Source organism: Python bivittatus, unplaced genomic scaffold (genome assembly GCF_059951505.1).
Source record: "Python bivittatus isolate LINGU-HERP-01145 unplaced genomic scaffold, Pbiv_v1 ctg000810_np1212, whole genome shotgun sequence".
Taxonomy (NCBI): Eukaryota; Metazoa; Chordata; class Lepidosauria; order Squamata; family Pythonidae; genus Python; species Python bivittatus.
The window spans coordinates 1257124-1281544 of record NW_028277111.1 but is presented as its reverse complement, the minus strand read 5'-3'; the positions used below and the strand labels follow the sequence as shown (position 1 = coordinate 1281544).

Genomic DNA, 24421 nt, shown 5'->3' with positions numbered 1-24421 from the left:
AGAATCTGGGGAAATCTCACAAAACACAGGAATATGGGGGCAGAATAGCCGGCTTTCCAGAACAGCCGTAAGATCAGTGTTGGAACCGTCGCTTTCAACCTGTTTCCATCATCTGGCAACAAAACCGGATAGGGGTGTGGGCCTTGGGAAGAGACTAATTTTCTCTCTGCAGACACATTAAAGGAAAAGGTGAAAATACATAAGCCACAAATCTTGGGGCGGCATCTTCCCCCTTAATAACCCAGGTCTGAACATCAAACCACCATTGGTTGTTAGCCATGAGAAACACACATTCCAATAAAAATGGAGTGGAGGTTCCACTGGAACCTCGGGTTACGAACGCTTCTGTTCACGAACTTTTCGGGTGACGACCAGCTCCGGCCGCCCAAATTTGCTTCGGTTCGCTAACTCCGCCTCGGGTTACGAACAGGATATGCGGCCATTTTCCCTGCTGACACGCGGTCGCGGCTTCCTGTGGGCGAGATCGCGGTAGCGAGGAGACGTTCGGTGAGGCCTGTGGTGTGTTTTGTGGCATTTTGGAAGGTTTTTGGTGTGCTTGTCAGCATGGCTCCAAAGAAAGTGCAGAGCCAGAATGGCAAGAAGAAGGCTTTGAAGAAAATACTAACGATCGAATTGAAGAAGGAAATTGTAGAAAAGCACGATTGTGGCATTCGTGTGACTGATCTGGCCTCAGAGTACAAGATGGCGAAGTCGACCATCTCGACTATTCTGAAGAATAAAGAGGCCATCAGAGGAGCCGACGTGGCAAAAGGAGTGACGATCCTAACCAAGCAGAGGACACAAGTGCTGGAAGAGGTGGAAAAGCTGCTGTTAGTGTGGCTGAATGAGAAACAGCTGGCAGGTGATAGCGTTAGTGGGGTTATGATCTGTGAAAAAGCCAGGAAATTGCACAGTGATTTACTGCAAAAAAAACCCTCTACAAGCGCAGCAAGCGAAGGATTTAAAGCCAGCAGAGGCTGGTTTGAGAAATTCCGCAAGAGAAGTGGCATCCACAGTGTGGCAAGACGTGGCGAGGCTCCCAGTTCTGACAAGGGTGCTGCAGAAGCCTACAAGACAGAATTTGAGGACTTCATGAAGGCGGAAGGATACGTCGCTCAGCAAGTGTCCAGCTGCGACGAGACAGGGCTTGTTGAGGACCATAAGGAGGAGCTGACCACGGAAGAACTTGCTGAGCTCCAGAGTGAGCAGCAGAAAGCGCGTGGCGAGGAGCATTCCACTGAGGAAGAGGAGGACGGGGAGGAGGTGAGCAGTGATGTGCTAAAGTCCATCATGGAGAAATGGAATGAGTGCCAGGATTTCTTTGAGAAGCACCACCCCAACAGAACTGTGACAAACAGAGTGTTGAATCTGGTGGACGATAACGTGGTCTCTCATTTCCGGAGGGTTATGCAGCGCAGGAAAATAAAAGTGACATTAGACAGATTTTTCATCAAAACTGAGCCTGCCGCTAAGAGACAAAGAAGTGAGGAAACCCCTGAAGGAGATCTCCCCGAAGTCGCCTCAAGCAAGGTTAGTGTTCCCCCTCTTCATACTGTACTGTACTGTACTTTGTGTCATATTTTTGTGGTTTAAAAAAAAAAATATGGTTCAGAACGGATTAAGCGTGTTTACATTGAACCTTATGGGAAAATTTGATTCGGTTGGCGACCAGAATCGTGGAACGAATTAAATTCGTGAACCGAGATACCACTGTATTTAAAAAAAAGATTCAAATATACCTGCTTAGCTCTCTCCTGGTTGAGACCCAGGCGAGTGTACAACAACTGGCCCTTGCAGAGCCTAACCTTCCTATGGAACGTTGAACCTCCATGTTCAAGCATAGTACACCTCGCCATCCAGGTGCTGGGGAGGCGTAAAAAGACGGCGTAGAAGCGTCGGGTGGGGGACAAATGACAGAAACGGCATCGGGGCGTCGAGATGCGAGTGGCGTCCCTTTGGTCCGTGATTCGCGACAGTCCGCGGAGATTCGAAAGGGGCGGGGCCGGCATGATGTCATGGCGAGGCGGCTTTTGTCACGTTGACCAAAGCCTCGGATTCTGCGGAGGCTTCCTGAGACGGGCTGGCTCGTTTTCTAATCCGGCTTGTAAGGGCGACCTAAAAGAAAATCGGAGGGCCGGCCCATCCCAGCCTCTGATTTCACTGATGGCCCAGCCCTAGGCTTGCAAAAACTCAAATGGCAAGAAGACAGCCTTTAAAAAAATCAGTTCCCCAGCAGTGAAATGGCTGTTGGGAGATACACTGCTCCTGAGTCTGGAAGCTCCATTTTTCATGGTTGTTGCAGCCGTTATCCTAGAAAGATGATTTGGTGTGCCTCTCTTAGGCTGGAAGAGAATGATCTTCCCTGGGCTCCCATTGCCGCGTCTGGAAGCAAGCAGCTCCATAGATTAATTGTTCTAGTGCAATTTTTCCGCCACTATTTTTTTAAAATCTGTCCTGAAGTTCTTGTAAAGCCAAGGATTTCCTGGCCTGTCTCGAGTCTGAGTATTTCGTGAGAGGGGGCAAAACTCTCCTGCGCTGGCCTTCGCTGCAGTGTGTTGCTAGTAGGTAATGCAAGAGCTTCAAGCTCTTCCTCCGTGGCCTTGTTGACTGGGGCACATCTGGCTTTCCACAGATGTGTCTGCCAGCACAAGGAGCGGTGCTCTTCTGTCCTGCACAGGGCACTAGGGCTGCATGGAGCAAAAAGTCAATTTCCCCACAAAAGGGAGTCCAGCTCTGGCAGCTGAATGTTCTCGGTGGATCCACCACCAAGGAGGGCATAATGGGTTTTCGGCCGCTTCTGCCACAAGGGGTTTTGTGCGGCTGTACTTTTGCCTGTTTTTATGGTGGGGGGAGGGCAGGGCCATTTGCGTTCATTCTTGGGCTCCTTCCAGATGTTGCTGGCCAGGCATGGCTCCCTGCCACTCTGTCCTTCCCTTGCAGCGCTAGTCAAAGAGGGAGATTGCTTGCTATTGATTGCACCTTCGTTCTTTACTCTGCACCACTTTACTATCCCTGTGACTGCCAGCCAGGAGATTTTGGGACACGGGTTTAGCGCTCTTTCAGAAGAGCACTAGACCTGCGCTCCGAAATAGCTGGACTGCCGGGTCCAGAGGTGCAGCACCTCTGTACCAGCTAGCTGTTGTTTGGGTAATATTAACCCAAACAGTGGCTAAAACACCTAAAACCTGCCTACCCTTGCTCCTTCAGGTCCCGCCACACATTAAGAAAAGCTGCCGTTTGTTATTTTTCCTGTGAGCAGGTGATATACGGGTGGGAGGGAAACCAAGCCAGGGGGATCCACCGATTGCTGTCCTTAACTAGTCCTGCATTAAAAGAGGGCAATTGGCAAGGAGGGCAGTTTAATTTAAGCTAGGGTAGTTTTCTGCCTCTTCAAGGGAATGGAGGAGAGCATTTTAATGGGGCCCTCTGGTTGTGCCCATAGACGGTTCAAATCAAATCAAAAAATCAAATCAGTCAGGCATATTTTAGAGAGCTGCTTTCAGCTAAATATTTCTGCAGTTCTGAAGGCTCACTTATACGTTCAATTTGACACCCTCCAAATGAGTGTTTCTCAACCTGGGAGTTTTAAGATGGGTGGACTTCAACTCCCAGAATTCCCCAGCCAGCATAGCATAGCTGGCTGGGGAATTCTGGGAGTTGAAGTCCACCCATCTTAAAGTTGTCAAGGTTGAGAAACACTGCTCCAAATAGATTGGAATGCAGGTCCCAGAATCCCCAGCTGCTAGCTGTGCAAAGTCTTCTGGGTGTTGTAGTCCAATTTATCAGAAAGGTAATATGCCTTTCAATTTCGGTATCTCAGACTCAGTTATCCAAGTCGGAGTGATTCAGTCGGGGCTCCCCATCAATTGTGTCTGTATATGTCCCTCTCAGGAAATGGGTGCAGGGTCATCCTTGCACATTTGCAGGAAAAAGATTTTTAAAAAATTAAAATGGGTTCTTGTTATGAAATGCTGGTGTTCCTGAATCAGTCCTTTTCAGTTTGGCTATGGTGATTTTAATTGGAACTTTGGACCCTTGGCAAGGATACTGATTTCCTGGAAGTCAGCTTAGGAATAATTGAATAAATAAATATCACTAAATAGCCTTTCTGCATATTTGAGGACCTCCATGTTCTCAGGAGGTGTATCTCAACATGCCAGTTTGGGGGGAAACAAGGAAGAATTTGCCTGAAACAGCTGTTTTGCTGATTAGGAAGAAAATACAATGCTAGCAGAAAGATAGCTTCTTCACCCACTCCTGTTTCCCCATACTTGTCTGTTTTCCAGTCATAAAAGACTTCCCAGAGTAGCTTAGCTGTAACAAAGATTTTTTTTGGCAGCTTAAAAAAGACTAACTTGCTTTAAGCTAGGTTTAGAAATCCTAACATGGTTTAATTGTAGCTTAGTGTTGCATAAACAATCCCAGCCACTGTGGTTTCAAAATCATGGTTTATGGCTTGGAGTCAAAGCCAGAGTGGGCGGGCTTAGGTGGCTTCTGGAGATGGGGGTAACCTTTTGGGACTTCTGTTTTTGCATCAGGAATGGGTGCTCGAAAAGTCTTAATTTTGGGGAGGTGGGGTGGTTGGAGGTTCTTACGTTTTTTCCTATATATAGTGTTCTTGTACTAACTAACAGGAGGAAACTACAAAAACGCGCAACAATATTAATGAAAAGTATTCATTCAGAGGGAAGAAAAGAAAAGATGGTGGGGGGGAAGGACCTGGAAAATGTAAGCTTTGCAGAAGAGAAGTCCAAAGGGGGAGGAGGTGGTTTGGGGCGGGGGGCGAAGAGACCCCAGGTTGCAAAGTGGGGTTGACAATGCCAGAGGTAAATAAGGGACGGAGCGGGCGGGAAACTGCTCTCTGACCCTGGAAATTAAGCAGGGGAGGCTGCGGGGGCGCGCGCGATTTGGGGCGCGCACCTCCCTGCGGATGGGCTTGAGGCAGCTGCAGAAGGTGACCCCCCCCCCAAAACCAGATTTCCAGTCCGAGGTTTTGGGTTGGGCTGGTTTCGGCTGCTCTCCTTCTCGGAGGAGGAATCCTTCTTCCTTGTAATGTCGTCCTGGCTTTCTCAGCCTTCGCCCCTCCTGTCATGGGGGCTTCGTGCAAAGATATTGTGGGCTCTGGGGACGTTTGTCTTGAAATAGTGGGAGACTCTCTGTGGGTTGCACTCCCTTCGAAATTGCCTGGGGGGGGCTCTTTGGTGGTTTAAAAATCAGTGGGTGCGTGTATGTGTGCCCACCCTTGCACACATTTGCACACACTTACACAGAGGTTGGCTTTGCGCTTAACACTAAAAGGCTATTCTTTGTGGTTTACTGGATAGTATACACTTGGTTGTGTGTGCTGTTTTGCATAACCATGGTTTCCTGAATTAAACAGTGTGAACCTCTTGACTGAATTAACTAATTTTTCTAGGTTCCAGCAGCCCACTAGGTCACATTGCCTCCCCCCACCAGTTAAAATAAACCTAGCTTGACCAGTTCTGTGAAAGCAACTGCTAGGCTTTTAACTTGGTTAAGAGTTTTATGAACCCACTTAAGCCTGAACAAACCACATAAGGACTTCACACACATGTGAATCCACTGTTAATTATGAGGATTTTTAAAAAAAAATGTGGATAGTACACCTTTTTTGGACAATACTACTTCAGAACATTTACAAGAGGGGGATTCTCTTGCTTTAAAGCAGTGTTTGTCAACTTTGGCAACTTTAAGTTGTGTGGAGTTGAAGTCCACACAACTTAAAGTTGCCAAGGTTGACAAACACTGCTTTAAAGCAAAGTTTTTCAAATGGTTCTGTGGAACCCTACATTTCTGAGATAATTTGATGGGGTTCTGTAGGAGACGAAGGGGGGGAAATTTCACTTGAATACAGCCAATTTTTTAATCATTAAAGCTTTGCCTCTTGATCAGGGGTTCTGGGACTTTTTTTAAACTACAGTAACAAGTTCTGCAGCCTGAACAAGTTTGAAAACATCTGGTCCAAGGGAGTGGAGAGTCTTTGCAAACAGAAAGCTCACGTATGGGAAGCAAATTTAATTCATGACATCCCTGTCTGTCTCAGCTGTCAAACCCTAGAATTCAAAAAGAGCTTTTGCCCCATTTAAATGGGTATTTAAGAACTGCCGGGGTTGCACGAGGGTTGCAAGGATTGGGGCACTGATGTGCAAGGGGTGGCTTCATGTCACTGAAATGAGCAGGGCCTGGGGAATGGAGTTAATATTGATAATTTATTCAATTTATATGCCACCCGAGTTCCCGTGACTCTGGGAGGAATTTGGAAAAAAAGCGTATGCTTTTTTCAGTTTATTTTCGATTTCCCTCTGGGTTTTGGTCTTCCCTGATTCAAAAGGGCAAACTCCCCCCCCCCCAGATTTTCAGCACCTATGATTTGAGTGGTGTCTACGCGCTGCAGAAAAAGGAGACCGCGAGCTCCTGCTGTAAGGTTTGCCCCATTCGACAGAGAAACTCCCGTGACACGTGTGGTTCACAAAAGAGGTTTACTCATGCGTAACGTAGCAGTTACAAGCAAAGCCAGGACTGGCTTGGTACAATTGCATCACTCGTTATATTCCCCCCTTCCCACGCTTTTTTCCGTCCCGCGATCGCGTTACCGCTGCGGATTATCGGCCCCCAATAATCCCTCTTGATTGTCCATGATGGCAGGTTCGGTCAGGGTCCATTGTCCTTGATTGGCAGTCCCCCTCCGGCTTGGGTTGGTCCCCCCCCCCCCGTTACGTGCAAGCCCGAGGGTTCTGTGTTGCGCGGCGATCTTGTTTCGTTGCCTGCGGCCCCGTTCATTGTTGGCTCGTGCCGTTATCAGTGTATAGTTAAAACTTCCGCTGCGGTTTTCCTGTTTGGCTGGGCGCAGGTGGCCCATTAATTAGCGGCACTTTCAGTTCCTCTTTCCCTCGCTAGCTGGCGCCGGTGGAGTTCGCGTGGTCTGGCTGCGAGCTTCCCCGAAGCCCTGTGCTGACCGAACCTGACATACCGCCCCCCTGAAGACAAGCCCCCCCCGACTTTATTTCGGTTTCCCGGGGTATTTGTTGTAAAAGTCCCGCACTAGGTCCGGCGCTCTTATGTGGGTTTTGCTTACCCATTCGCTGTGGGACTTGGGAAAATGTTTCCATTGCACTAGGAGCTGGACCTGCCCCTTGTGCCTCCTGGCGTCCAGTATCTGGTTGATCTCGAAATGCTGGTCCCCACCGACCATGATGGGTGGTGGCACCCCCTCTGCCTTGTGCCAGGCGTTCCCCGGCTGGTGCAGCTTTAGCAGGCTGCAGTGGAACACCGGGTGGATCTTCCCGAGGCTTTTAGGGAGCGTCAGCCTGATGGTTACTGGATTGATGACCTCTGCAATGGGGAACGGCCCCACAAACCTCGGGCTGAGTTTTCTCGATGTCTGGTGTGTCTTTAGGTTTTTGGTTGACAGATACACCTGGTCCCCCACTTTCCACTGCCCCTCGGGGAGTCTCTTGCGGTCCGCGTGTTTTTTGTAATCGGCTTTGGCTCTTTGCAATGCCGCGTGCGCCGCTCGCCGGGTGGCGTCGATTTGGGCGAACCAGGCGTCCAGGGAGTTGATTTGGGATTCTGGCTGAGGCAACTCCGGCATGGGGACGAAGTCTCTCCCGGTGGCTACTTTGAATGGAGAAAAGCCGGTACTTTTGTGGACGGCGTTATTGTATGCTACTTCCGCGAATGGCAGTAGCTCCGCCCAATCGTCCTGTTGGTGTCCCACGTAGCAGCGCAGGTACTGTTCGAGCCCCCCGTTCAGGCGTTCCGTGGCTCCGTCCGTCTGCGGATGCGCCGCGGAGGAAAGGGCTTGCTTCGTCCCCACCCGCTTCAGGAACTCCCTCTAGAACCGCGCGATGAAGTTGCCACCCCGATCGCTGATGACCCATCGGGGCGCGCCGTGCAGCCGGTAAATGTGTTGCACGAACAGCCTCGCCAACCTCTCTACCGTGGGGACTCACCGGCACGCTACAAAGTGCGCTTGTTTGGAGAATAAGTCCGTAACCACCCAAATGGCAGTCTTCCCCTTACTCTCCGGGAGCTCTACTATGAAGTCCATGGTGATCTCTTGCCATGGGCCGTCGGGCTCTGCTACCGACTGGAGTAACCCCCTAGGCTTGCCTTTGGCCCCTTTCGTCGTCGCGCACACCGGGCAACCCCCCGAGTATGCCTCCATGTCCTTCCGGAGCATTGGCCACCAGAACTGCCGCCGAATTAAGTGGAGCGTCTTCATGAAGCCATAATGCCCCACGTTCCGGCTGTCGTAGGATCTTTCCATGACCCCTTGTCGGCACCCCTCGGGCATGTTCGTGCCACCACAAACCCTCTTGGCTGGTTAGCGCTTCTTGGTTTTGCTTGAGCCAAGCATCCCGCTCCGCCGCCCCGCAAACCCTTGCTTTACCTCAGGCGCCGCGTCCCGTCACTCCCCCTTGGTCTGGCTCCGGGTCACCGCCTTTGCAGCCAGCCTGCTGGCAGGGATGATGGAGTCCACGATCTCCTCTCATAGGCTGGTGTGCTGGGGCATGCGAGACAACCCATCTGCTAGGAAGTTGCGCTTCCCGGGGATGTGTTTTAGGGTGAACCTGAACCTCCCGAAGTATTGGGACCACCGCGCCTGTTTGGGGGATAGCTTACGCGGGGCCTTCAGGGCCTCGAGGTTCTTGTGGTCCATCCACACCTTGAATGGTTCAGCTGCCCCCTCCAATAGATGCCTCCACGTGGCTAGCGCCCACTTGACGGCGTACGCCTCTTTCTCCCACACCATCCACCTTCTCTCTGTCTCTGTGAATTTGCGGGAGGCGTAGGCGCATGGGTGGATGGCCCCCTCCGGGCTGGGCTGGAGCAGGACCGCCCCCGTTGCCACGTCTGACGCATCTACTTGTATGATAAACCACCGATCTGGGTCGGGATGGCGCAGGATCGGTTCCGCTGTGAACCGCCGTTTTAGCTCCTCAAACGCCCCCTGGCATTCCGCAGTCCACGCGAGTGTCATGCTGGGCTTGGGGGGTTTTCCAGTGCCCTTGGTTTTTAGCAAGTCTGTCAGGGGAAGGGCGATTTGGGCGAAGTTCAGGATAAACTGTCTGTAGAAGTTCGCAAACCCCAAGAAGCTTTGAAGTTGCCTCCGGGTTTGCGGCGCTTCCCAGCCCAGAACATCTTTTACTTTCGCCGGGTCCATCTCAATTCCCTGACTAGATATCCGGTAGCCGAGGTAGTCTAGCTGCTCCCGATGAAACTCGCATTTTGATAGCTTCGCGTACAGCTTCGCCTTCAGCAGTCTCTGGAGCACCGTGCGCACCAGGCTCATGTGCTCCGCCAGGGTTTCGGTGTAGATGAGGATGTCGTCCAGGTAGACCAGGACGCCCCGGTAGAGTAGGTCGTGCAGCACCTCGTTTATTAGCTGCATAAACACCCCCGGGGCCCCTTTTAATCCGAACGGCATCACGGAAAACTGGTAGCTTCCGAGCGGCGTGTTGAACGCCGTTTTCCACTCATCTTTTGCGTGGATCCTGACCCTAAAGTAAGCTTCGCGCAAGTCCAGTTTTGTGAACACCCTCCCCTTAGATAGGTGCGACATTAAGTCCTTCATCGGGGGAGGGGGTATTTGTACTCGGTGCTGATTGCGTTCAGCCCCCGGTAGTCCACGCACATCCGGAGCGAGCCATCCTTCTTCTCCCGGAATAGTACCGGGGCCGCTAATGGTGACTTCGCGGGTTGGATGAATCCCCGCGCTAGGTTCTTGTCTATGAACTTCCGCAGAGCCCCCATCTCCCTCATTGACAGGGAGTACATTTTCGGTTTGGGCAGCGTTGCCCCTGGCTCTAACTCGATGGCGCAATCACTGGGTCGGTGTGGAGGGAGCTGGTTGGACTCCTTCTCCCCGAACGCCGCCGCCAGGTCTCGATATTGCCTCGGGATTCCACCGCTCGTCGTGGGTTCCCCGGACTCTGTCCCTCGTTTTGCAGTTGTTCCGCCAGTCGCCGCTGCCTTCCCACGCCTCGGGATCGTTGCGAGTCTCCGGGGTTCCAGCGCTGCTGTTGCTGCTGTTGCCGGCCGGGTCTCAGGCTCAGTCTGCTCTCGTCTCGCCTCCCTGTGCCTCGGATCCTCCACTTGCCCGTCTGTGGTTGCGGTCGCGCCCGTCGCCACGGCCTGGTCCCCTCTGCTCTCGCACTCTGCCGGCCTGTTGACCCCGAATCGCACTGCCTCCGCCGTCCAGTCGACCCGTGGGTTCCGTCGCCGCAGCCACGCCAAGCTGAGCACCACCGCGTAGTCGGCCACCGGGACCACCACAAATCTTAGTTCTTCCTGGTGGCTCCCTATCGTCATCTGGACCGGCTCGGTGTAATACTGAGCTGGCCCGCCCCCTGCCAGCGAGCCGTCTAGCTGGCTGAATGCAATGGGCTCCCGGAGGCGCCTCAGCTGTAGTCCGAGTCCCGAGACCACAGCTGGGTGCATCAAGCAGTGGGTGCAGCCTGAATCCAGCAGCGCCCGCAGCTGTGCCTCCCCTCTGGATCTCACCCCCCGGATGTGTATCCTCACCCGGAATGGAGGGCAGTCCTCATCCCCGATTGGGTCCACGCGTCTCAGTTCCCCTGCTCGCACTGGGACGCCATTCAGTGCGAGCGCGCCTCGTTTCCCGCCGGCTCCGAGTCCTCTCCGGAGGACGCCGCCTCCGGGGTCGACCACCCCATCCGGCCTCCTTCGGTCACCGCCGCCACTGCACTCTTCCGTGGTCGGTCGCCGGCCCTTTTCCCGGTAGGACGCGGGGGCTTGACTTCGGGCCGTGGTGAGGCTCCTTCCCGCTCCGTCGGGCACTGCGCCGCTCGGTGGCCTCTGCCTCCACACCGGAAGCACAGGTTCGGGGTTCTGGTTGCATCTCGCCCCCCCGGTGGACTGCCGCCGACTGCTCCGCCTTTCCTCTGGGGGTCTCTCCCTCGGCCGGTCCCTCGTCTGGTCCTGTCGCCTCGCGCTTTGTTGAATCTGCCGCCACACCAATTCCGCCGTTCCGGCCAGCCAGATCCAATCTTTCACTGTGGACGGGTCATCCCGTCCCAGTGCCCGCTCCAGAATCTCCGGATTGAGCCCCCTCTTAAAATACTTCACCCTCAGGGACTCCGGCCAGTCCGTGAGCTTCTCTACCAACCTCCGGAACTCCAGGGCATACTCCGATACTGACTTGTCCCGCTGTCTGAACTGCAGGATGTCATCCTCAGCCCGCTTGGCGCTCAATGTGTCCTCAAATCTGTCCCGGAGTGCCTGCATGAAGTCCGGGAAACTCCGCAGTTCCGCCGCGTTGGCGTCGTATAGTCCGATCACCCAGCTAGCCGCTTGGCCGTCTAACAGCTCGCCCACGTAGGATACTCTATCCTCGTCCCTAGCGAATAGGTGACCACCCCTCTGCATAAAACCCCTGACGTGCGTCAAGAAGTGCGGCAGCTGTTCAGGGTCCCCTAAGAACTTCCCGGTGATGCCTCGAAGTCTCAGGGCGTCCGCCGCCCGTCGGTCCACCGACTGGGGCGTCGTGGGCGGTGCCGGCTGGGGTGCCGGACTGCCACCCCTGTTGCTCGTGCCATCGCTCACCGCCGATGGTCCCGCTCTCTGTAGCAAGGTCTGGAGCATCGCCTCCACGGCGTCTAGGCGCCGCTCGATCCTCTCCTCTAGTCGGGCGAGCTTCTCGTCCCGCTCGCGGTTCCAGGCCCCAAACCCCGGGTCGTCGTGATGCCTGACCTGTCTGGCCCTTGGTTCATGCCCATCGACCACCGCTCTGTTGGAGGGTCCCCGGCCCTGGCCGCTGTCCCGTCGCTCCCGGGTGGCTCTGACCATCCGTCCTCGAGTCCGGGTTCCTCGTGCTCCAGCTGACCCACGGATTCCTCGTCGCTGGTCATGCCTGTATTAGAAAGGGAAACGCTCCTCGGTGGCACCGGGTAGCGCTAACGGTGAGTCCTGGCTTTATGTAAGGTTTGCCCCGTTCGACAGAGAAACTCCCGTGACACGTGTGGTTCACAAAAGAGGTTTACTCATGCGTAACGTAGCAGTTACAAGCAAAGCCAGGACTGGCTTGGTACAATTGCATCACTCGTTATATTCCCCCCTTCCCACGCTTTTTTCCGTCCCGCGATCGCGTTACCGCTGCGGATTATCGGCCCCCAATAATCCCTCTTGATTGTCCATGATGGCAGGTTCGGTCAGGGTCCATTGTCCTTGATTGGCAGTCCCCCTCCGGCTTGGGTTGGTCCCCCCCCCCCGTTACGTGCAAGCCCGAGGGTTCTGTGTTGCGCGGCGATCTTGTTTCGTTGCCTGCGGCCCCGTTCATTGTTGGCTCGTGCCGTTATCAGTGTATAGTTAAAACTTCCGCTGCGGTTTTCCTGTTTGGCTGGGCGCAGGTGGCCCATTAATTAGCGGCACTTTCAGTTCCTCTTTCCCTCGCTAGCTGGCGCCGGTGGAGTTCGCGTGGTCTGGCTGCGAGCTTCCCCGAAGCCCCGTGCTGACCGAACCTGACACCTGCAACAATAGGCCCTCAGTTGACTCACTGTAGTTGCAAAAACCCAGATTCAAATCCTCCCTCAGGTATAAAACTCACTATATCACAGTCTGAACTGCCTCACAGGGTTATTGTGAAAATACAATAGTCCTGAAGGGACTGTAGTTCAGTAGCAGTCTACCTGCTTTACCTAGAGAAGGTGTTTGGCGCTACCAATCTAAGTAGTCAAAAATCCTGGACAGATGGATTGGACCTATTGATTTCACTAAGGCAGTATTTCTCAGTGTTGGCAACTTTAAGGCGTGTGGACTTCAACTCCCAGAATTCCCCAGCCAGCAAGGCTGGCTAGGGAATTCTGGGAGTTGAAGTCCACACGCCTTAAAGTTGCCAACGCTGAGAAATACTCGACTGAGGTCTTGTGTGTTCCTAGTTCTTATTATTTGCTGCCAGCCTGTTATTCAGAGATACCCTCCATCAGAACCTGCAGGTTCCCCATAGCCAACCTTGCTCGTACATCTGCTATCCGTGCCATTTTTTTTTCTTGGAGGGAAGCAGCATGTTTAAAAGGATCTTGGTTTGCTGACTGCCTTGTTGAGGGTTTGGCCGATGAGCAACCTGCCTGGTTGGAGAGCGCTCTCTGTATTGCAGTGACTTGGTTAGTCCTTTTATGAGATTAATCAAGGCAAGACTGTCTGCAGCTCTTCGTTCCACGCAGCCATGAAGAATTAGGACCGCAGACAGGAATGCACCCAAAGCACATCGCTTTTGATTTTATATACATGAGTCAAGAATGATCCAAAAATTCCCCTATTGGCATTTCTAGAGGGGGAAATGAGTCTGTCCTTAAACCCACCATAGAGATGGTTGACCCACCCTAAATCCCTCGCAGCTATGAACAGCATTGGTGTGAACTGTGAATCTGCGTTTGTGATCTAGATAGCCACGTGGCCAGTAAATGTTTAGAAGGGGTAGTGGAGGGAAGCTGGTTGACTTCCAAAAGGACAACCTAGAGCTCATGAAATCATTATAATCTTGAAGATTCAGGCAGATAAAAAAGGATTCCTTGGATTCTTGGATTCAACTCCCTTCCTAGAAACCCTGGAGAAGTGATATAGTGAGACAGTGGGCAGCCCTTGGGTGGCTGTGGAGCATGGGCTCCAGTGGGTGTGGCAATAACACCTAGTGGGCAGAGCTGCCTGCCAATCGGGCGGGGCTCTGATATTCCATTGTTTTTCTGTTTGGGATAGAGTGTCCATTTTTTAAAAAAATGCCGTCGGACGTAACGGAGGGGTTTTGTGCCAAGCTGTCATGCGTTTCGAGCAGAAAATATTTGTTTGGGGGGGGGTTATTATGAATTTTCCATGGCTCATTCCCTCCTAGTTTGTAAGAGGTTCACCGCACAAGACATTGTCAATACCTTGTCATACTGCTGCTTTGCAGAAAAAATATTATAGCAGTAGTCTCCAGTGCTAATTGATGCTTATATCACTATAGCGAGAAAGCGTATCTTTATTAAACCAATTAAAAAGCATGCCAAACTTTCTGGCGACCCACTTTGTTAAAATGGCAAGAACTGGAAACTGCCTTTTGTTTTCATCGTTCCATTGATAAATATTGCCCGTGGGACTACCAGGTAGGACTTTGATTGAACTGATACAGTAGCCATTTTGACTTTTTTGACCCCTCTCCTGCGGACAACCCTGCTTCTCTGTTTCTAAGGCTTCCAGGCTTTGGGACTCCCTAGCCCCCGAGGCTCACGTAGCCCCTCTCTCCTAGCCTTTCATAAAACAGTCTGTAAAACTTTTATTATGCTGAACTTTCAACCAAAGTTGAATTTTTTGCAGTCTCCCTCTTGGTGTGTGATTCTTAATGCTGTTTGATGTTCTTACTTTTTAAGCTGTCTCCAGATTGGGGCAGGCTAGGAAAACTGCCAAGTAAATAAATACAATTTGGGCTGAACGGATCGGCTTTTGGAAGAGATCCATTGCTATCCTGTTAGCACCGTATGCTGTGTTTTTGAGTGATGGGGAGAAATGTTTTAAACCGTGTTTCAGGGTTCTCCACTCACAAAAACGGCAGACAAATAAGATTAAAAATTAACAAAATCCTAGTCTGAGCCGAGGGGTAATTTTGCCGCTTTTCATTCTGACAAGGCCTCGGTGACTTTAAGAGGCCCCGAAAATGGGCAGGGAAATCTGGCTTTTATTTATTTCCCTCATTTAAAGGTTTTGCGCCCGGCTTTTCTTATACAGCAAACCAACGGAGCCAGCGACGGTGCGTAAACAGATTAAAGCAATCAATCATAAAGCAATAAAATCCGCAAAAAAAGCCAAGAAACAAAGCAAAGCAAAGCAAAACAGGCTTAAATGACTTGTTTGACCCCTTTCCTATTTCTGTTTGGCCCTGGAAGCCTGGACAGATGTATCTGTTATTTTTCCATTGTTGTTTTTTAGGACTGGTGCCCTGCTTTTCTACTCATTGCACACTTAGAAAGCTGCATCTGTTGCCGACTCAGTTGTTTCTAGCTGGTGCCTCTGTTCAGATGGAGCGGGCGCAACTTCTCAGCAGACCCTGGATTGTGGCCAGGGCTCGGGGGCAGATTGTTTCAGTATCCCAGTTCCCGCTTTGCTGTTTTGTCTTTCCTCCACACATGGTTATAGATAGACTGCAGGGATTGGAGTAAATTCCTCTTTGGAGAAAGCTCCAACGTGGCCCGGCCAGCTTATTCCATCAAGGGAGTATCTAGACCAGTGTTTCTCAACCTTGGCCATTTGAAGATGTGTGGACTTCAATTCCCAGAATTCCCCAGCCAGCATGGCTGGCTAGGGAATTCTGGGAGTTGAAGTCCGCACATCTTCAAGCGGCCGAGGTTGAGAAACACTGGTCTAGAAAGGGTGGAACTCCATAGAGGCAAGCAACTCATCCCAGAGTAGACCAGCATCCTACAATGGTGAATATGCTTGTTCAAAAATAGCTTGCCTACTTGCGTCATCCTGCCCAAGTTATCTTTTTATTAACATCCTTTAAAATCCTTGTTATTTACACCTGATTGTTGAAAGAAAATAGATGCCCAGAGTGGTTTCCCCATATTTTTAAAGTAAAGCAAGATTATTTTTAAAAATATTCGGAAGCAGCATAAGCTAGCACAGATAAATGAAGAATTTAAAACCCTGACAAAATTTTAAAAAGACTAGTATAGATTCTGATTTTTTAAAAGTATAATTACAGCATTTCTTGAAAAATAATGGGCTAGACAGGTGAGAGTTTCAACAAAATATTGTAGTTTGAGCTTTCCCGTCTGAGCTTGGCTGGCGGGAACCTTGCCCTTTTTGATGATACTCCATTCCACCCCTTGGAGGTAGGTGATCCCGTAGATAGTCAGGATATGCTGATCCATGAACAGCTTTGAAAGGGACAACCAGCAGCTTGACTTGAACCCGGAGACATCATAGAAACCAGTGCAGCTCTTAAGCAGAGCATGAGCAAATTGACTGGTGCCCATCATGGCTCCAGCGGTGGCATTCTGGACCGGTCGCCTTCAAGGGCAGCCCCACGTTGAGCGCACTGCAGTAGTCCAGCCAGGAGATGACCAGGGTATGAGTGATAATAGACAAAACCTCCCCAAAGAGAGGCTTCATAGCCCGGCATTTTGATGTGTTCCCTGGTTTAAACGGCTTTCAGAGGGAATGGTTCAGAATCATAGAGGAAAAGTCTATGATGATGTTCCATGTTTAGGGACAGCGTGTTTCTGAATGCCAGCGGCTGCCCCACATGGATTTCTCACCAGAGGCATCTGTCTGACCAATGGAGGAAATAGGAGGATGGATGGAGAAGGCCTTCAGGCTAAACCTGCATCACTGACCTTCACCTGATCTATTTCATTGTCCCTTTTCCAATTAGATATAAGGATTTATACTTTAAAAAAAAACAGTATTATTATCATTATGTTCATACCTGCAAGGTGTTTTTCAGTGGCTTTTCCTTTAAAAGATGGGCTATAAATATTTTGAGTGAAATGCATAGACGCAGGTCATTATTAGAGTTGGAACAGGGAACAAGGTTCTGTTCTTTGAGACTTTGCTGCTAATAGGCATCTGGGGGTCCAGCTCTTCTGCACCGGTACAGATGAGAAGAGCAGACTTGATGTAAAATAGGGTAGGCAGTCTGTTGCCCCACACTTGCATATGGGGTTCCTACTTCTCATCCCAAGAACTATCAAGTGATAATACTTAATGTGATAGAAAGGAAAAGGAAAAACAATGCAATGCAGGGAGATTCAGCCAATGAATTCTATTTAATAGAATTTTAGTCACCTTCAAAGTCAACGATACCCAAATTTGGCACTGGTCCCTGCCTTGCCCCCCTTCCCGAGCGTGCTCCACTCCAAATGAAACCCTTGGACCTAAACAAGAAGAACTACCCTGATGTAAAGCCTAAACCAGCTGTTGAGTTACACCTGGAAAATCTCAGGGCTGTAGGCCAGACAGACTATACCCCAGAAGAAGGCAATTGTAGGTCGCTTCTAAGTTGCTTCCAAGATAGGAAACAAACTCAATGTGACGGATCTCAACCGAAAGGTAAAGGCAGCGTTGGAAGATACGGTGGCGTCTTCTGAAAGTTTGGTTGGTTTCTGTGCAGGTCATTTGTCCCCATCTCCCCACCAGCTCACTTACTAGCTTGCATGCAATTCCTGATGGTCTACAAAGTTGGATAAAATCTGTCTTCCTCAGATGTGGTGCAACTGCAAGTCCCAGAATTGCATCCTAACTGGGAAATCTGGAGGTTGCCATCTCATGTGTCTGGAGGAGAAGGGAGACTTGATAAAACCCTGGTCAAGACCCGTAGGACTCTTTTTGCAGTCTTAATTTAGTTGGTGCTTTCCTTGCAGTATGTGCTGGGGCGGGGAGCTGGATACCTTTTTTGTTCTTAAGTAACCCGATTTTTCATTTTCAATGCAGGATCTGGATTCAGAAACCCAAATGGAGGAACCGGAAGCTGCTGGAGCTGAATCGCAGGAGGGCTTGGAGGGCGCAGCACGAGACCTTCATGTGGTCCAGATCGCGGCCACTGGGGAGTTGCTGGAAGGGGCTGTGCCCCCCCAGCAATTTAAGCAGGAGCCAGAGGACCAGTGCTGGGAAAACCAATTACAGGACTTCCTGAAAACCATGCAGCCCTCTCATTCGGGGTGGAGGAATCCCCGGTCCCCTCTCTGTATGTTAGGGGAAGACCCCAAGTATTGTCCAACCTCCTTCAAGAGAGGAGAAGAAGCCAGCCAGTGGCCAAAAGTAGAGTGCATACCTCAAACCACGTTGGGCGACAGTAAGCCCTATGGGAGTAGCCAGGATTCACCCGTGAAAGTGAAGGAAGAGGTCCCTGATGAGGACCTCGTCCACATGGAGATGCGGAGACAGCAGTTCCGTCTTTTCTGCTACGAAGAAGCCGAGGGGCCTCGGGAGGTTTGCAACCAGCTCTCGGAGCTTTGCCACCAGTGGCTGAGGCCGGAGACTCACACCAAGGAGCAGATCCTGGAGTTCCTCATCCTGGAGCAGTTCCTGACCGTCCTGCCCCCGGAGATGCAGAGCTGGGTCCGGGAACATGGGCCGGAGACCTGCACACGGGCCGTCGTCCTGGCTGAACGTTTCTTGCAAGACTCTGAGGAGCCGGAGCAAAAGGTAAGAAGAGCGGCCTTGGGAGTCAGCATGTCAGAACCTGGATCACCCAACTGTTGTTCTTTTCTGTTGTATTGCATTCGTTGGGAGTTGGATTGATTTGTTTCTGCCACTTGTAACTAAGGAGGGGGCGGGGTGGCTGTTAATGGTTGTAAGGGGAGTTGAGAAGCAGCTTAACCATATATGGGCAATTTAGATTGGCTTGATTGCCGGGAAGGCAGCTGGGCCCCAAAGAACCAGGAAGAAGCTCGGGGAGGAGGGGGAGGAAGGAGAGAGGTCAACACCAGGTGAAGAGGAATCATGACGCCAGGCAATGAGGGGAGGGGGGATAAATAGAGGGAGGTTTACCCAAGGCGTTAGCTTTAGCAATGTTCTGTTAAAAAGCTACATGTACCCCTTAATAAAGAAGTACAGTATTTGTCTGAACCAAGCCTGGTTGCGTGAGAATGCTTCAGAACTGGGAGTTGGACATCGTGGACTTGACATTTTGATAAAACTCCCTGATACTGGATTTCACCCGAGAGGAAACTCTACGAGGAATTTCCAGCAACTTAGCATGGCCTCTGAGGAGCTGCAGAAAAGTTCACCGGAGGCACTAGCAGCAGAGGAGGAACAGCAAATCCCCCTCACTGAAGCGCTAGTGGGCGCCAGACCGAAGACCCCAACAAGGCAACTGGCCATCGCTGGGACCCACCGAGAGACCTGAGCATCTGGGAAGACACCAGAGGATTCACCCCAGCGGTGCCAGCCCAACCTCGATGGTCGAGGGCCATGGGGACCGCGACCAAAGTGGCAATGCCATGGGATGAGGGACAACGGGTGAGGAAGCTGGAAGGCGAAGTGCGCGCACTGAGGGAGGAATTGGGCAAGCTGAGGGTTCTGGCGCAACCTTCCATGCAACTCCCAAACCCATACAGGGGCCGGCGCCGCTCGACCAGCCCTCCCTAATGGCTCCGCTGGAACCACCGACCCTTCCCCGTCATCGACCCTTCCCCGTCATCGGCCTCCAGTCCAACGACCAGGAGCAAGCCGCCCAACGACCTCAACAGGCGGAAGGGGACCTATTGTGAAGATGGGGGCTAGTAGAAAAGTACGAAGGAGACCCTGCCCAACTGCCCGCCTTCCTGAACCAGGTGAGAATCTGCGCCTTCCTGAACCAGGTGAGAATCTGCATGGGCACGTGCGGGCGCCTGTTTGCCAGCGATGCCTGGAGGGTGCTGTATCTGTCCCGCTTCCTGCTAGGCGTGGCAGCTGAGTGGGTGAACGATTTGAATGAAGCGGAGGCCCCAGAACTGGTGGACTGACCGCTTCATCACCGCCCTACGGGACCGATTCGAGGACCAATGTGCCCGCTCTCACGCAGCGGAGGCAATCCGGGAGCTGAAGCAGGGGCCTCGCTCGGTGACCGAGTACGCGCTGGAGTTCAAGCGCTTGGCGGCGAAACTACCTGACTGGCCAGAAGCGTTCCTCGTGCGGGTGTTCCAGGAGGGGCTAGACCCACGGCTCTTCGAGAGGGCCGTGGTGCAGGGGTGCCTGGAGACCTTGGCGGGGTGGATCACCCACGTCTCCGTGTTGGAGGCGCAACTAGCCAGAGTCAAACCGCATGGCGCGGAGGCGAGATGGCGGGCCCCTAGCGCAGCACGGGAAACAGGGCGGAAACCGGCAAGGAAGGAGTTAGCCCCCTCGGCAAGGCCGCGGGGAAAGCCTGCTTCATGTGCTGCGAGAAGGGGCGCTTCGTGGCGGCCTGCCCCCAGAACCCAAGGCTACAAACCGCGCTGAAAGGGAAAAAAGCCGAGAAACCTGCAAGAGCGATGAAAGCCCCACGGAAAATCACAGCGGCGAGAGGCGAAGAAGAGAGGCTGAGAATTGCCTACCTCTCCGACAGCGAGGACGAAGGGGAAGGGGAGAGCACTGGCGAGAGGGAGGAGAGCCCGAGGCGCGACCAGCCGATCCCAAGCAAATTGATCGAGGACATCCAGGTGAGTCCGTATGCAGTAGTGATCCATGCTCCGCGATCGACTTGTCGGGCCCGGCTCACAGCATTGCTTGATTCAGGTTGCTCCCGGAGTTTGATCAGCCCCGTGATCGTCAACGGATTAAATTTAAAAGTGCACCAGCTGAAGACTCCCATAATCTTCAGGCAAGTGGATGGAACAGCGGTGGGGGGAGGTGCGGTCCGCTACTGTACAGAGGCTTTTGAGTTAAAAGTCGGAATGCACCGGGAGACTTTAAAATGCCTGGTCGCGCCGCTGGCTAGTTACCCCCTCATTCTGGGCATGTCCTGGCTGGAACGGTGGGACCCCGCATCAGCTGGCGGGAAAAGACTCTGACCTTTCCGGATGGCGGGCGTGGGATTGCGAAGGCGGAGCCCAACCAACAAGGGGAGCTGGGGGCAGCAGCCCTGAAGGAGCAGCGCCAAGGGAAGGAGCCCCGCGCGGGAGGAGGGGAGGAAATCCCCTGGCAATATAGGGACTTGGCGAAAGTCTTTAGCGAAAAGGAGTCTGACCAACTACCACCACATCGCCCCACAGACTGTGAGATTGAGATGGTGCCAGGAGCGAAGTACCCAACCCCAAAAATGTACTCAATGACCCAAAAGGAAATGGGGGCGTTGAGGGAATTCATTGACAAAAACTTGAGCAGAGGCTTCATAGTGCCCGCCAAATCCCCCCTGGTGGTGCCAGTACTTTTCAGAGAAAAGAAAGGTGGGACTTTACGCTTATGGACGGACTGTAGGGGGCTAAACGCAATATGGACAGAGAACAAGTACCCTCTGCCATTAATAAAGGACTTGTTAGCTCAGTTGGCGAAAGGAAAGATTTTTACCAAACTAGATTTGAGAGAGGCATATTTCTGCGTGCGCATAAAAGCTGGGCACGAATGGCGCACTGCCTTTAGATGCCCGCTGGGACACTACATGTATCGAGTTCTCCCATTCGGATTAAAAGGCGCACCCAGGGTATTCATGCAACTGATTAATGAGGTCTTGCATGAGTTTCTCTATCAAGGAGTGTTGGTATACTTGGATGACATTTTAATCTACACCGAAACAATGGAGGAACACATGAAATTGGTCAGGAAAGTGCTGGAGAAAGTGCTAAATGCGCAGTTGTATGCAAAACTTTCCAAATGTGAATTCCCTAAGGATTGGATTGACTATCTGGGCTACAGAATATCTAATAAAGGAGTGGAAATGGATCCCAATAAGGTGCGGGATGTCCTAGCCTGGGAGGCCCCAAAAACCAGGAGACAACTGCAAAGTTTCCTTGGCTTTGCCAACTTTTACAGACAGTTTATTCCTAATTTTGCACAAGTAGCCCTCCCTTTGACTGATCTTTTAAAAACGAAGTACGAAGTACAAACCCACGGCAGGAGCAAAAGCCCCCGGGGCCTCTTTAAAATGGACAATAGAATGTCAGGAGGCTTTTGAAAACCTCAAGCAATTATTCACTGCTGAACCCATCCTGAAGCACCCAGACCCAGCAAAGCCTTTTGTTATTCAGGCAGATGCCTCAGATGTAGCAACTGGTGCAGTACTCTTTCAAAGGGATGGGGAAGGTGTGTTAAAACCATGTGCTTACTTAGCTAGAAAGTTCACTGAAACTGAGAGGAGGTGGCTGGTGTGGGAAAAGGAGGCTTTCGAAGTGAAATGGGCTTTAATGAATTGGAAACATTTGCTGGAAGGAGCGGAGGCAGCTTTTGAGGTTTGGACAGATCATAAAAACTTGGAGGCTTTGACATCACCCAGAAAGTTGTCTCCTAAACAAATAAGATGGGCGCAATTCTTCAGCAGATTTAATTTTACTTTAAAATACTTCCCGGGAGGGCGGAATTTCTTGGCAGATGCTCTTTCCAGGCTGCCCCAGCACAATAGCCAACAGAGAAGGTGGTGTCAGCTGTAATCCCCAACCGGCGGGAGCCAGAACTGGCAGCTGCAGTCACCAGATCACAAAGTAATGCCACCAAACCCCTCATCAAGTCAGAGTTATTAACGGATTTAAATCGATTCCTGGAACAGGATAAATGGTTCCAGGAGAATAAGGAAGAACTGACCCAGAGGGAGGGGGCATGGTGGAAAGCAGATAGACTGTATGTGCCCCTGGAGGCTCGCAAATTGGTACTACAAAGGTGCCATGATGATAAAACAGCAGGACACTTTGGCTTTGTCAAAACTTTACATCTACTCCGCAGGCAATTTTGGTGGCCTTCGCTTAGGAGGGATGTGGCGGAATATGTAACTACCTGTCCTGTATGTGCTATGGCCAAAAGGCAAAGGGGGAAACCACGTGGGTTGTTGCAAACTGTGGCAAGCCCTGAAAAACCATGGAAAGAAATAGCCATGGATTTTATTGTAGGCCTGCCAGAGAGCAGGAAAATGACTGTAATTTGGACTGTTACTGATCTCTTCTCTAAACAAACTCACTTCATCCCGTGCAAAACCATCCCCTCAGCACCTGAACTAGCTGCATTGTTTATCCAACACATATACAGATTACACGGTTGTCTTGAAAGAGTGATCAGCGACAGGGGGGTCCAGTTCTCATCTAAATTCTGGAAGGCATTTTTAACCCTTTTGGGGTCTAAACAAGCAATGAGCTCTTCCTTTCATCCTCAGGCAGACGGAGCAACAGAGAGGAGGCATGCGGGGTTGGAACAATATTTGCGATGTTTCATAAACCATCAACAGGACAATTGGGTGGAATTATTACCTTATGCTGAAGTGGCTTACAATAATGCTGTCCACGATAGTACTGGGCTGTCACCTTTCCAAATTGTTTCAGGGCAAGACTTTGTTCCTATACCTGAACTTCCTCACGCTCAAATAAGAGTTAAAACAGTAGATGAATGGGGTGATAGGATAAGGAGATTGTGGCCAATTGCTGAAAAAGCGATTGCAAAAGCTAGAGAAAGTTATAAAGCACAAGCGGATAAGAAGAGAGCCCCACATGAACCGTGGAAAGTGGGGGACAAAGTGTGGTTATCTACCAAGAATCTGAAATCTTCCAGAGTATGTAGAAAGCTTGATAACAAATACATAGGACCTTTCACGGTGGATAGAGTAATTAACCCTGTGTCTGTACGCTTGAAACTCCCCCAAACCCTCAGGAAGATTAATCCTGTCTTCCACAGTGAACTATTGAAACCCTACAAGGAATCTGATAAATGGAGGCCGGCAGTGGCCCCTTCTGAACCTATTATGATCGAGGGGGAACAACACTTTGAGATCAGGGAAATATTGGACTCTAGAAAATTCAAAGGAGACATTCAGTATTTGGTACATTGGAAACATTTCCCTAAATCATTGGCTGAATGGGTCTCCAAAAGACATGTTAGAGCTCCTGACTTAATTTTGGACTTTTATAAAAATTATCCTTAGAAACTCAGGTGAATGTGTTGAACTCTATGGGATGTATGTCTTCATAATTCCAGTTCCTCTTTTTCTTATTTCTAGGGCTCCTGGCCATCCATGCCAGGATTTCTTTGAGAAGCACCACCCCAACAGAACTGTGACAAACAGAGTGTTGAATATGATGAATGACAACGTGGTCTCTCATTTCCGGAAGGTTATGCAGTGCAGGAAAAAACAACTGACTTTAGACAGGTTTTTCCCCAGAACTGAGCCTGCAGCTAAGAGGCAAAGAAGAGAGGAAATCCCTGAAGGGGACTCTCCCTCCAAATAATAACTGCCTCCCCACCCCATTCTCCCTCTTCATACTGTGCTGTACTGTACTTTGTTTCATGTTTTTGTGGTTTAAAAATAAAATACATATGTTTCAGAACAGATTACCCGTATTTACATTGAACCTTATGGGGAAATTTGCTTCGGGTCGCGACCAAAATCGGTTGGCGACCAAATTTGGAGGGCTCAGAACGGATTAATCATATTTACGTTGAACCTTATGGGAAAATTTGCTTCGGGTTGCGACCAATTTGGGTCGCGACCAGAGTCACGGAACGAATTAAGTTCGTAAACCGAGGTTCCACTGCATGTTCTTGCAAAAAAAAATAATAATTATCATTTCTTCTCTCATCATGGAGTTTCTGAAAGGTACAATTCTGCATATTTTATATACACGTAAGTCCTTGCTTAACGTCCCTAATTGGGACTGGAAACTCCGTTGCTAAGCAGCACAGTAGTTGAGCACAACATTACATGACCGCGGTGCTTTATGATGGCACTTCCAGCATTTCCCGCTGCAGTTGTTAAACGAGGACTATGTGGGTTGTTAAACGAGGATGTCACATGATTGCAACTTCCAAA

General features: G+C 50.9%; 1 protein-coding gene across 1 annotated transcript; it reads left to right on the top strand.

Annotated features, from left to right (window-relative positions):
- Nucleotides 1–1092: 1092 nt before the first annotated feature.
- Nucleotides 1093–23901, top strand: LOC112543310 (uncharacterized). Its single transcript, XM_088129310.1, has 3 exons — nucleotides 1093–1530; nucleotides 17449–18162; nucleotides 23612–23901. Exons 1-3 carry the CDS (start codon nucleotides 1093–1095, stop codon nucleotides 23642–23644), a joined length of 1185 nt encoding a protein of 394 aa, XP_087985436.1. The 3' UTR covers nucleotides 23645–23901.
- Nucleotides 23902–24421: the final 520 nt, after the last annotated feature.

What these genes read in the sequence shown, in the direction of transcription:
- LOC112543310 (XM_088129310.1), top strand. Translation starts at nt 1,093, where the DNA reads ATGAAGGCGGAAGGATACGTCGCTCAGCAAGTGTCCAGCTGCGACGAG. An exon ending in CCGAAGTCGCCTCAAGCAAG is followed by an intron (nt 1,531 to 17,448) that starts GTTAGTGTTCCC and finishes TTTTCAATGCAG; the next exon opens with GATCTGGATTCAGAAACCCA. An exon ending in CTGAGGAGCCGGAGCAAAAG is followed by an intron (nt 18,163 to 23,611) that starts GTAAGAAGAGCG and finishes TCTTATTTCTAG; the next exon opens with GGCTCCTGGCCATCCATGCC.